Source organism: Ammospiza caudacuta, chromosome 9 (genome assembly GCF_027887145.1).
Source record: "Ammospiza caudacuta isolate bAmmCau1 chromosome 9, bAmmCau1.pri, whole genome shotgun sequence".
Lineage (NCBI taxonomy): Eukaryota > Metazoa > Chordata > Aves > Passeriformes > Passerellidae > Ammospiza > Ammospiza caudacuta.
The window spans coordinates 24604067-24617594 of NC_080601.1; the positions used below are offsets into that span (position 1 = coordinate 24604067).

The window sequence follows — 13528 nt, forward strand, 5'->3', positions numbered from 1 at the left end:
TCTTCATTCTTCATACGCTATACTGGAAATCCGTAGGGAACACATCTTTTACAATAAATTCACATTTTTTATTTTTGAAAGTAGCAATTAATTCAGAATTATGCAAAGCAAAATAATGAATAATCTGGCTGTGCAGTCAATTCCTTCATGAAAACACGGGGAACTTCATTGTATAACACTACTTACAATTAGCACATCAGTGGGAAAACAGACCCTGTTTTCAGCTAGTGCATTGTCAATAAAAATTCTCAGACTTTCAACAGCTTTTAAAAATAATATTTAAGGTGAATTGTCTCCAAATTAATTGGAAGCTACAAAACTCTAAATGCTTACTTCATGCTTGCAGCTAATCCCAAATTTCATGTTACATGACAGGTAACTGTTTGAAAAGATTCAGGAACAATGTAAACTTCAAATTCAAGAAAAGTACAAAGATTTAATATTTGTCTTCTGTAAATCTTATGGGATTAAGAATTGGAAAGAGTCCAGTTTTGGAATTGGAAATTAGAGTCCAGTTTTACACCTCCAAGAAAAAATGTCAAGCAGCCTCTTCCTGAATAAAGGGTTTCAAGTTAAATATTCAGTAGCAGAATATTAAATGAAAGAATAGATTTTTTTTGTTGTTGCTCATTAACAAGCTGCCCTAATTTGATTTCTTGAATGTATTTGCTTTCATATGAAAGCCAGAATAGCCACAAGGTACCAAGAGGCACTAGACTGTTCTTGAAGCTGCATTGTCCCAATAAGCTTTGCAAAAGGCATTACTAATTACAGCAGAGAAACAAATTTTCAGTAGTTAACCCTTAGAAAATAAAAATACTGAGGGGATTCTAGTGACCTAAAAATTGTCTACCGGTGTGCAATGATTTTTATGGATTTAGATGGGAGCAAGGGCAAATCTGTCTCACACTGGTATTTTGCACTTCCTTCCTTCATGTAATGATGTTCTTCACCTGGTAATCAGGTGTGTCCAAGTCTGCCCACGTTAGGGGAGCTTTTCAATGCACTTGCATGTGTGCAGTATGATCAGCAGAACTACACAGTGCATAAAAGCACATGCACACATTTACACCTATATATACAACAGGTACATACATTGTGGTCAGGAAAAAGGTAAAATAATAGGCACCTTTCAACTTCCCTGCTTGCAATGTAACAGACAGGCTTGTAGTATCTGTCAGTGAAGTAACCACTTGGAAAGACTGTTATGGTTTTTCATCACCTGTAACCATTTTCTCATGTGGGTCATCATTTTATCTGTGTAAAACTTCTCCTATCTTATCAGGAGCTATCGCACATAGAGGGTTTTCTTTTCTATTCAAGAAGTTTTCCACCTTTATGTGAAATTTTTTTAACTGCATGTAGTTCAAGAGGATTTACTAAGCTGAAAATTAAGCAGATCAAATTTTTCCTCCACATAGTAGCTACCCAGGCAGTTGTGACTGAGCAGAGTACAGAGTATAAATGTCAGGATAAATTACCATTTTCCATTAAGGATTGGTGAACAACTAAATCCTCACTCAGAGAAATACATCTCTCTGGATTTAAACCTTTTGGCTCCAGTCCATTTCTGTAGTCTGCCCTGCACTTATTGAGAAAAGCCATTGATGACTATGGGAGTGGTGTCTAAAGATGGAGAGGGATCTTAATACATATTTGTGACCTTACAAAGATGAACAGATTATTTGTTTGGTAGGTCATGTCTTCAGAACTGTTTCTTGCTACATAGCAAAACCACTTTGATCTGCAATTAAATATTTTCTTATATAATCTGGAAAATGTATGCATAATTGACAAAACTAGAGGGAACTGAGTACAGAGAGCAGAAAACAACATTTCATTCCATTTTTACATTTATTCAATGGAGTTCAGAAACAAGTATAATGTAACCCTTATTTTACAAAGTTAAGCATTAAATATTTTTAAAAAGGACTTCTTGGCCTTTGATAAGTAGTTTGGGACATGTGTGCTAATACAAAGCCAGTTTTGGAAGACAGACATTTAAATGCAGAAAAGTGAGTTAACAAAATTTTCAGACACACTTGAAAACGTGGCATGTCCTTTTATATCCCTTTATCCAAATGTAATTTCTCCATTTTTGCACAACTTCCCCTCCCATGTCCACTTTCTAAACTTTAAACTAATATTACAAAATAAAATATTTAGAAATACAAATAATACACCCAATAAAGTACATTAATTATGATGAATGATAACGGGAAAGAGAATCTGGCATAGTTGTCTATGTGGTAAGGGTTTTTAACATGGAAGCAGTCAAAGATACAGAAAAGTCTTTTCATTACCGACATTGCTGAACTACACACTCTGTGTTGATTCCTCTCCCTTTTTCTGTCACTGCTGCTTTGTTTGCTTTCCTTTGAATGAGTCTTGTTTGTATTGTCAGGGGCACTGCAACTGTTTGTCACTGCTGCCAGGACTGCATTCTTCTCTTCTTCATCATCATCGTCATCAATAATCTGATAGGGAACACAACAGCAGGTACTTAAGTACATGTTTCATCACCTGTTTATTTAGAGCTGCAGCAAATGGGATTTTTCTTCTGACTCCTCCTATGTTTCACTCCTCAACTTCAAGGACAAGCACTTGCGTGCACCACACAGCTCCTTTCAGCTCTCAAAGCCTCCATTAATGGGGAAAACATTGACTTAAGCAACGCTATACAGCAAAAACTTTTGAAGCACTGTCAAGAAAATCTGGATTTGTTCAAATATGGACAAGGCACTTTACTTAAGATAGCAACAAATCCCTGAAAGGCACAACAGTAAACTGTCTTCTGCTCAGGGCAAATACTGGCAAAGTTTATTGCCCAGAAAGTGTGAAGGCAAAGCCCCAGCCTGGAGATGGAGAGGGTGGGGGAGCTGCCAGACCAGCAGAGCTGGCTGCACCCCAAATCAAGCACCCCAGGATGAAAGGTGCTCTCCTTGCCTGCAACTGGCTACCTCATTCTGGTGCTATGTGATAAAAATCAAGTGACTTTAAAAATAAAGAGGGACAAGCCCCAGCCACAGCTGACAATACTAACTGGCTTGTGATACTTTCTGTCAAGTCCTGAAACCCGTGCTTTAAGTTCTAAATTATGCTAGGGTTAAGAATATTTTTATGTGCTTCACTGCATCAAGGCAGGTCTTTGGAGAATGTTGTATAAGCTTTCTGGTGGGTTTTGTTTCTCTGATTAGAAATGGCTCAGAGCCATAAAGTTCATGTATGAAATTTTCACCCTTTGAAGTCAGTGTGTTTTCTGTTACTGACTCAGAGGACACAGGATTAGACATCAGCTGCAGCTTCAGCTCTAAAACTTCCTTGGAATTTCTGGGGTATTCAGTCGGGCTTGGGATATTGTAGAGACACCAGCAGAAACAAGCTACAAAGACTGGCTCCAATTTTGTATCTCAACCAAACCTTATTATGTATACTTTGAGCAGGGGTCATTTTTATTCAGGTAGGCATACATATAATTTTTATTTTCTCCGGATAGTTTTATTACCTCCCAAATCAGTAGGCGGCATAAATGTAAGGCAAGTCTAAAAAAATTATTTGTGAAGTGTAGAATGCAGAATCTCTTTCTTCTGACCAACTTGCTTTTTTCCATTTGCATCATGAGAAGAAACAGTTTACACAAGGACAAACTTTTGAAAGGTTAAGATGTACATCCCCATGTGCAGCCAGATAAAAAGCTCATTTAGGTATACCCCAGCTATTAAAGTCAAAGAAAGCCAATTAAGCCAACTAAGTGGTCTCCATGCTGGTACAGAATTGCTCTTCTGCCCAGGGTGCATGTGTACAGCACAAGCCTGTCTTCTTCATCTAAAATTACTGACACCCTTGAAAATTAAAGTGGATTCTGGACAATGTCCTCAAACTGCTGTGAATCAGTGAAGCAGAACAAATGGCAGTAGAAAAGGGATTAACGCAGCTTTCCACTATCAATTAAAAAAAATTTTAAAAGGATATTTTATTTGAGAGATAAACGTAGCTCAACACACATATCATCCTAAAAATACAATGACCAAAAAAACCCTTGGTCATCCTCCACGTGGCCTCCCACACCTCAGTGAAATACTGGGACAAAAATCTGCCTATAAAGCATTAAGAGGATCAATCCATAAAACTCCAGTCTGAACCTTACATAATCCCCAGGGTAGTACTAAAATTCAAACCTCAAGTTTTCACTTGAGGCCTGACTCTGTTATAAATATCTCTCTCTTCTGCTTCAAAAAGGCCAGGCAGCAGAGGGGAGTGCTGGGAATGGCAGAGGAGCCTTTGTCAGCAGTGCCTGGCACTTGAAATGAGGCACCAGAGCAACAGCCTAATGAATGCACTCAGCACTTCAAAGGTTTATAAAAAAATAAAGGAACCTGACAGAAGAGTCCTGACTTTTTCCCCCTGCTTTCATTTTTCATTATGACATCTGTACTTCAAAACCATCAGGATTTGGGGCATTGCTCAATTTAAGAGTCTATTTTTCTCTCAGGTAGGATGGCTATAGGTTGTTCAGAATTAGTTTTATTTCAGAGCATGAAAGGACATTGTGTACGTGCCGCTTCTCCTTCCTCACAACGCATGTGAGCGATTCCCAGGAGGCTGATGTGTTATGAGGCTGCTCCTGGCTCCTTTCAGCTCCCCAAGGGGCAGTTCTCACTTAAGCAGAAAATACTGTAAGCAGTGCATATGTACAGGATTCTATCTGCAGTGCAACAACGCAGGGCTCTTGCAAACAGAGGGGAGGTTACAGCAAAAGTGCTGGATCACATAGTTTGGAAGGGAGAGAGCCAGTCTAGAGAACCATAGCTGCTAATTTGTAAAATACTGCAGTCTTACAGGGAGGCTTTATCAAAGGACTTTTATAGACTGCTATGAAGAACTGAGCATGATGAAAGACTGAGCCAGTTTACACTGTATCAAAAAAAAGAAATTGTGCTGTGAGTGCTCAGCTGTGGCTCCAGTTTTAAATGTCACACTAGGTTTTTTTCTGGATGCCAGCTGTCAATGAGGAAATGGCAGCTGGCACTAAGGAGGGCTCTATTTAGACACCAAATTGGTACCATTCAGGAAAGATGCTGTACATCACCCAGAAAGCACTGCCTATGACACCTGATACTGCGGCTGCTGTTTATGCTAAGTGAAGTGTTTGCTGACATCCAAGAGCCAGGAGAATTGGAGAAAATTTGTCGCTTTCACTAGATAATAAAGTTGCTCAAGCTTAAAAATATTTCAACCCTGTTGCACACCTGGAGCTTATGTGGTGTTCATAAAGGCTGCGTGAGGCTTGCACAGAAATACCACAGAGGCTGAATATCACACTTATAAAATTATTTGCAGTTTTCAAACTGCTCTCCCTTCTGCCTTCACAGTGGAGGTTTAGGTAAAACACAGAGGAAATCCAAGGAACATTTCTGTGCTTTGCAAGAGGGCAAAATTAATGCCTTTATACAAAAGAGAAGAAACTGAGGAGAGGCAACCTCTCCTCTGAAGCAGGCTGCTATTCTGGAGCTGATGTGAATGGCACAGTCTGCCTGACCTCCCTTGCAGCAGGTGGTTCCTCTCTTTTGCCATTAGCTTTGAAGGTATCTCTGTGGGTCCTGGTTCACATGGTGTGAAACATTGCTAGAGCATGGATATGATGAGCTCTTTCACCAGTTTATGTTCTAAACTGGAGATCTCAGGGGCTTCAGAGGGGTTTGATATGCCTGTGCCCAACTTCTTCAAAGAGCAAAGCGGGAAGCAAGTGAGTACAACTAATTTCTATACAAGAGACAGGGTGACATTTCCATTTCACCTCCTACATTTATTTACATAATTCTGAGTGCAAATTTTCTATCAGCTCACATATGGGAATAACAAACTGGGACATGAGATTTCCAATTAACCTGTGTCCACAAGAGAATACGATAATGAGGACAACACATTCACAGTGACGATACTCACACATAAATTGCTAAGTACCTGCTAGACAGTGACATGAGATTTTAGCTCGAATTTTTGCCCTTGTGATGTTTTTGTTTTTATAACAAGAAATGAGAAATACAAGTCAGGTGTGCTCTCCATGACACCTAGATCAGTAAGCAGTGCCTGCCCTTGGCTACAGTAGGAAAAGGACATGACAAGCATTTCCTTATTCTAGAGAGTCACAAGCTGATCTAGGACCAACAAACTGTTCCTTCTCTTATACCCCTGTGTTTGTGTGGGCAAGAAGTGCATTTGGCTTGTTTGCTCACTCCTGATGCCCAGCAGAAGGCAGGAAACAAGCCTGACATGAAAGACAATTTCTTTTGGTTATTAGGTTCATCACAAAACTTTCCTTTCTCATTTTACAGCTGTACCTCCACGTACTTCCACGCACATTTTTGAAGTCTTCAAGTTCCCATGTCCACCCCATCTGCAAGCATGAGTACCTGCTCCAGATGAAAGGGAATCTGACAGAGGCAGGTGAAGGCAAGGACAGCATAAGTGCCCTTCACAGATCCAAAGATGCTTAATCACCCAAGCACTGAAACACTTTACTTTCATACCCAAACCTCCAAGCAGCTTTTTTTTCTGTACACTATGAGCAAAATGACAACCACTTACTTCACAAGATGGATATGCTCACAGGGAATTGTCACTGATGTTACCTTGCCAATAAAAATTACTTATAGGCTTTCCACCCAAATCCTCACTTGAAAGGAGTGTTTGCCCATTTGCAGACAATCCCTGATAGACATTATCTCATAAAACCCACTGGGGTGGCTCAGCTTTGTGTCCATTTTGCAGTCTTTCTCCACACACCTAGACCCAACAACAGCTTTTAACATATTCTTGTGCATTTGCAGGACCTATCTTTCATCCAAACAGCCAAAATCTCATTAATTGATTAACTATCTAGACATAACCCCCCCAACCACATATTGCCCAATCTTCAAAAGGTTTTGAAGCTCCTCCACTTGAGCTCAATATCCTATTTCTTGAGTATATTGAGGAGCTTTGCTTAGGCATTTGTGATGCTCTGTTCTAATTTGGCTTAAACAGTTAACAATATTTCTGCTTCTGGACATTTATCCCTATAGCACAACCAAACTTCTTTCTGCCTTTTTTTTTCCTTCCTGTTATTCTCATTTTCCATGTTTTACTTTTTTCTATTAATCCAGAAATTTCATAAGCTGCTTAAATTTTTCTTTATCATGCATATTAGGTTCAGTTCCATAATTAAAAGCTGCAAGACAATCATCTTTCAGCTTCCTTGTGATTTATTTTCCTTGCTTATGAAAGCAGTGTTATACACTGGAGATGGAAGATGTGACAAAACCTCTTCGTGAACCTGTCCTCATTATTTCAGCAACCATCAGACTCAAAAAATACCTATGTTGATTTCATCCATTTTCATTTTAAGTATATTTCACAGCATTTCAGAGTTGTGAGAAACTCTTTAGAGCCACAAAAGCACTGCTATAATGATGACGAAGGGAAAATGGATCCCAGTCTGACTTCAGGTGCGGCTGTTGAAAGAGAAGCTGAGAGCAGAAAGCTACAGGGACCTGATGCACTCAGCACATGAAGACATCTGCCAGGAGACTGACTCATGTTCTATGCATGTGTAGGTTTCATAAATGGAATGCTATAAACTCTTTTTTTTTTCCATATTGCAGTAGGATCAAGGCACCAAGCTCAGCCCAATTTTTGAACTGTGAGTCAATGCTATTGCCTGGGAGACAAGTGCCTGTGATTTTGGTGAGACATCCAGAACATTTTATAAGGGCCATAAAGTCCATACCAAAAGAGAGAAGGAGGAGTGCTTCAGTGTGTTTGGTCTCCTCCAGAAAAGCTCCAGGTATACAAATATTTTTTCTTTTTCTCAAGATTATTATGTTTCCCTACCCTAATTCTAAAGAAGAAACTACCTTAAATACATTTACCATTAGTGTTAAGATAATTCATTCTTTTTAGCAAATGTAATTTAAATCCAGTTTGTAGGACAACACCAAATAATTAATTTACCTTTGGAAGCTCCTTTGAGCTGAGTTGGTGCAGAGTGCAGAAATGAGTCACAGCATACTCTAACAACGCTCCAAAGATGAAGCTGAAGCAGATACCAAGGTACACATCAATTGCCTTAATAAAGCAATTAGCATTTGGGAGTGAAGTCCTGGCTCCCATCATCAATGTTGTCATCGTAAGGACTGTGGTGACACCTGTGGAATGGAAAAATACATGTTCTGGTATAACACAGATGGCACTGAGGGCCTCTGCTGCAAGGGCCCCACTGCAGGAGAGTTTTCCCTGGACCTGAAACTCCTAGAATGCCCCAGCATTTAATGGATCATGTTTTAGGAAGAAGACTTTAAAATTAACTTGTGACTCTTAAGTAAAATGCTTTAAAAGAGTAACAGAAAATGTTAGCAAAGCTGAGAACACTAGAAATTAAAATGAGAGAGATTTTGGTGTCATGGAATGTATAATTATGATTAACACATTATTATTGCAAATCTATGCAAAAGGTCCCTTTAAAATATTCAGGTATCATTTTTCTCAGTGTAGTTGCCCACTGGCCTCATTCAATGTGAAATCCTTCTTTATTCCCTGTTCTGTAGGAGTATTTTTTCCATCCCACCTGCAGCTTGATCAAACCTGATTTGCATTCTCTCCCTTTCAGAATATCCTTTATTTGAAATTAATTATATTTAATCTCTTATAATTCTCTTGTTATTCATGTGTTAATTAGTATGTATGGTAAGACCTCACAAAAGCCTCACAATTGTCTGTGCAGGCCATGTATTTGAATATGTTTAAATTATTTCCAAAATGACAGTTTTTCACTTTGCTTTCAGTGGCCTCCTCTGCCTATAAGTCTCCTTCCTGTAGCTGCCAAAGGCACTTTTCTTAATTAAAGAATAGCAGGGCTTCAAGGGGAATCCACATGATGCACTGAGTATGGCCAACCCAAAAAGTAATTCCATGAAACTCAGAAGTGTTTGCAACTTCAGGACACGGATGCCAATAGAGGAGGAGCCTCAATGACCCAGCCCCTGGTTTGGGTTGGTTTATCAGCTTCTCACCTATGCAGATTCTGGCTGGAACCGATGACTGGCTTATCCAAAATGACACCCAGGAGAGCACGACCAGAAGGATTGATGGCACATATGTCTCTAATATGAAATACAAGATGTTTCTCTTGAGTTCAAAGTGAAACACAAGTTTGGGGTAACGTCCTGTGGAAGGAGCAGGGAAAAAACTTTGTGAAGGTGCAATTATTGAAAAGATCCTTGAAATAACAACCTCTATTACTTTGGTGTGCTACAATGTGGAAAAAGCTTAACAAACAAGCTTGTAAAAATTAAACACAGCACTGAAAAATTCAGATTGAAGACTCTGAACTGAAGGAAACAATCAAATATGTAACATCTAGCCACCATATCCACTAAAGACACATTGAATTGGAAATTAAATGAGGATTAGTGAAGGAAAAAATAATCCATCAATGCATGAAGATGATGTTTCATCATGTAACACAAGGCAAGGAAATTTGAAATCGCATATGTTTTTAGCTGCTGCTATTCATAACACCAAGTGAGCTACTGTACAAACTAGAGCAGTAAGGATTGTCATTTCATGGGTTCTTACTTTTAACTATCTCACATATCCAGTTTGTTTTGCTTTTCATTTACTATTGCTCAAGATGTGGATTGAGGGTACCTGCTCTGACATTGCTGACCTACCTCACATTCCACTTAGACCCAAGCAGTATCTTTGCATCCTCATTATCTATTTTTCCTTTGTATTAGTGCTTTAGAGTGTTTGTGCTGCTCTGAGCAGTGTCACTGTTGTGGCTCAAATTATTTCCTTCTAAGTCAGTGATTTCCAGAAGATGAACTTTTGATCACAGAGTCAAATACAGAACTGTGTTTCATGCGGGGACAGCACACTCATAAGCAAAGCCTGAATTTCTCATCCAGCTCCCTAACTGAGCAAAAATTGGCTGTGTTGAAGCACACAACCTGAAATTGTTACCAGTTCAATGCATTACAGGAAAACAAAATCTTGCTTTTTAAACGGGCAGAAAAGACTTCTTGTTCTGAAGTTCCAGGTTACAAATTAACTGTTATTAAGCTTTTACAAAATCATTTTAACATTTGCATGCCAGTGAGGTATCAGTGAGAGACTAATGCTCTGTAGTCCAACAGCTTTGGCTTCCGCTATTTAATACAAAACCTATTTTCTGGCACCAATATCTGCTTCCAGTGCTGCCTGCTGTGAGTCAGGACAGAACTACAGAACAGTGAATTCACTTCAGCACCAGCAATACAGGCACAGACAGGCTATTTGTGCATCCCTCAGGTGTGCTGTGAGACACAAAGAAGAGCACTTTTAAAAGCCTGAAATGCAAGCAGGGGATGCCAAGAAATGTCTTATTGCTCTCAGATGAGAAAATGGATGGCTAAATTTCAATTTTTGAAAGCATTGTATATAATGCATCGAGAGAACAATAACAGGATTTTTAAAACAGAAAGAATTGCATTATGTAGTCTGGCCCTAATCATAAGCCACTAATTTTCCTTAATCATCCCTTGCTTTGAACTAAATAATTTTGGTTGGAATAGAGCCCACGTTTCACACAGACATGAAGATTTAGTCTGAGGATACCTAGACACACACCATTTCTTTTGTTAAATAATTCTGTTTGCTAAGAATCAATGCCTAATTTCTAATATTAACTCATTTTCAGTTTTCTGCCAAATTGAGCATCTCCTCCCTACTAAATAGGGAAGAGATTACTAAATAAACTAAATAGTCCTCTGGTAGTCAGTTCTTTCTCCTTCCAAAGGAAAAAATACACTGTATTTAGGGTTTTTCTTTGTAAATTCAGTATATTGAAATCCTCAAGTGTCCAACTGAAAGAAAGAGTACAAACATTACAGTTCAATTATCTCCATGAGGCAAGAGGTACAAACGTGTTTTACACCATTATCACATTTTACATGAAAAGAGGGACATTCCACCAGTGTACCTCTACCAAGGCTGTGACTTTTACCAATACAGTTGTTTCAATAAATGTCATTTTGCTCACCAAAACTGGTTTTGAGTGTATGGAGACCAAAGTAAAGCACTCAGAAGTCAGGGAGTGAAAAACTTACAATGACTGTGCGACCTTACTTTCTCTGTCTGCACGCACCATGATCTGAGATGAGCACAGGGCAAAGGGAAAGCTCTGGGTCTGCACAACAAAAGGCTGCAGCACAAAGCACCTGTAGGGAAAGAGAACCAGATACTCCACAAAAGCTGCTTGTGCTGTGCTTCTGAGCTGACCACAGGGAAGGATGTGCCCAGCAAAGGGGAGAGAAGAGACCAGACCATCCTTCCTGCAGCACCTGGGGATTTCCTGTGGCTCAGCCTCAGAAGAACTCGTTAAGAAGGAAAACTCTGAAACAGCCAAAACAGCCATACAATAACAGCCTCTCCTTGTTACTGCCCTACAAGTGTATCTCTATTTACCTCAGTATAAAAGGTAAGTGCATACATGTGAAGTTACTTCAAAATATCAGATTTAAAAACCACAGTTCAGAATTTCCAAGTTGAGACAAGTCCTTTGAATATTGTGGTGTTATTATTTTTTCTGATGCCAGAAATTTCTGAAGTAATGTGAAAAAAGAGAAATAGAGATGCTTATAGCTGAGTGGCTTTTTGGGGAACAAAAAAGAGACATTTCTCTAACCTTAAGGCTTTCTTCTTGCCAGAATCCAAAGACATATCATGGACATGATAATAATAGTGTCAGCATTTCTCTTAGGAGTTCAGAAGAGCTTTTATAATGGAAATTTTGAAGCAACCTATATATAGAAATCATCAGAGCTCCTCCTGTAATAAACTGAAGGAATCAGTAGTCAAGAAAAAGTATTCAGTGCACACTTATCATGCTAAAGAAATGAGCAATGGGAGAAAATGAAGATAGGGAAATATTGCAGTCCCTTTTCCATCTACACCACACCTGTACCCAAAGTTATCATCTTTAAAAAGAACAGATTTGCTGCTCCTGTTGCGTGAGCTGCATATGGGAGAGTAATGCTGTATCTCATTGCCTTTGACTGGCACATCTGAGACCATGGTGCCATCAGCCAGAACAGAATTGAAACAGGTTCATGAAATCCTAGTCCTGACTTTATTAGAGTTAACTCAAGTACAGCTCAAATTAACTCCGCAAAACTGTCAAGTTTGCCATTTGCTTGACAACAAAATACTTGCATTAAAATGAAAATGTGTTTTTTCTTTCAAGTTTCCAGCCTATGACGAATGTCACCTCAGTGTGAGACTGCTTTGATTTAAATTTGTTAACATGATTGAAATAATTTCTGTTCAGATATTTAACTGCAGCAAAGGCACAGCATTAGCACTTATCAAAGTATTGAATTGCTCTGTGTAACAGTTTCTCAGATGAACCTGAACTTAAATGACTGTCAATATTTACATTCTAAACACACCTCAAGGTGAGGTATTCTACTTAGGTGACCCCATAGCAAAAGAAAATTCATCTGAGTAATGCAGGCTTTATAGAATTTATGAGAGAGCAGAAGTACAGAAGTAGACAGCAGCTCTAACTTGTAGATGAAGAACAAATCCAAAGAGCAGATGACAATCTCCATACCTACTCTAACCTCCTCTACTGTTAAGTACCCTAAAAAGGAGAAGTTACAGCTGACCACTGTTGTTAATCACCATAAGATTTATATCTGTACAGGCTTTAGTCAGTAGCTGAGCAGGCCTGGCCTAGGTCTGAGTCAGATCTTTCTGAAGGCAATAAAAACTGGTTCATGTCATTTTATAACTTGGCATTGAAATTCGGCTTTTGGCTTTTAAAATTATATTCTAATTTACAGTTCTGATTATCAGACTCTTTGTATAGACTTGCCACTGATGATTCTATCAACAATGACTATTGCTGCACTGCTTGAGAAATACATAAACCTCAACAAGCTTCCTATTCACTCTAGGTCATTGATTTTCTGATTTTCCCATTTTTCTGTGGCATCTGTTCCCAGCTGATGGCAGAATGCTGCACCTTTGATCTTTTCTGCAGCATTGCTGACCAGTAAATGGTCCCAGCAGAGGTAACTAAGGAAGGACTGATTCTCTATAAATGCTGGCAGCAGTTCCTAATTTCCACTCTAAGTGCTTTGTGATGGGACCACCTTCCCCACAACCACTTCCTGAGGACTTTCTGCTGAACTCTCCTCCAGTAAAAGACTGCTCCACATCACTCTTTATGCAAGAAGCACTTTGGTGCCCTGCACAGAGGTGTGCAGCCAGGCACAAAGAGCATCCTTTTCTCTCTCATGAATTATTTATGCTAACCCCTTGGGTGTCTGCTGAAATGTGTGATGTACAACTCACACAAGCACGTCAGTGTAGTTCTACCAATGCATCATGTCCTTCTCATCTTGCCTCTTCTAAGGGCAGAGGACAGGAGAGCTTAAAATAGATTTTACTGGTTTAACTATACAGTAAAAATGTAGTTTTCAGTATGCAATTTTGGTATTGCTTA

At 39.1% G+C, this 13528-nt stretch overlaps 1 protein-coding gene across 1 annotated transcript in view; it reads right to left on the minus strand.

The window, feature by feature from the left end:
- Positions 1 to 1974: 1974 nt before the first annotated feature.
- LOC131561199 (gamma-aminobutyric acid receptor subunit pi-like) overlaps positions 1975 to 13528 on the minus strand; it is a 37373-nt gene continuing 25819 nt past the window's right edge. The window contains exons 8-10 of the mRNA XM_058810410.1: positions 9051 to 9203; positions 7993 to 8186; positions 1975 to 2477 (exon numbers count right to left, since the gene is read on the minus strand). Of these exons, the coding sequence (XP_058666393.1) occupies positions 2163 to 2477; positions 7993 to 8186; positions 9051 to 9203 (662 nt within the window). The 3' untranslated portion in view covers positions 1975 to 2162. The remainder of the gene's footprint in view (positions 2478 to 7992; positions 8187 to 9050; positions 9204 to 13528) is intronic.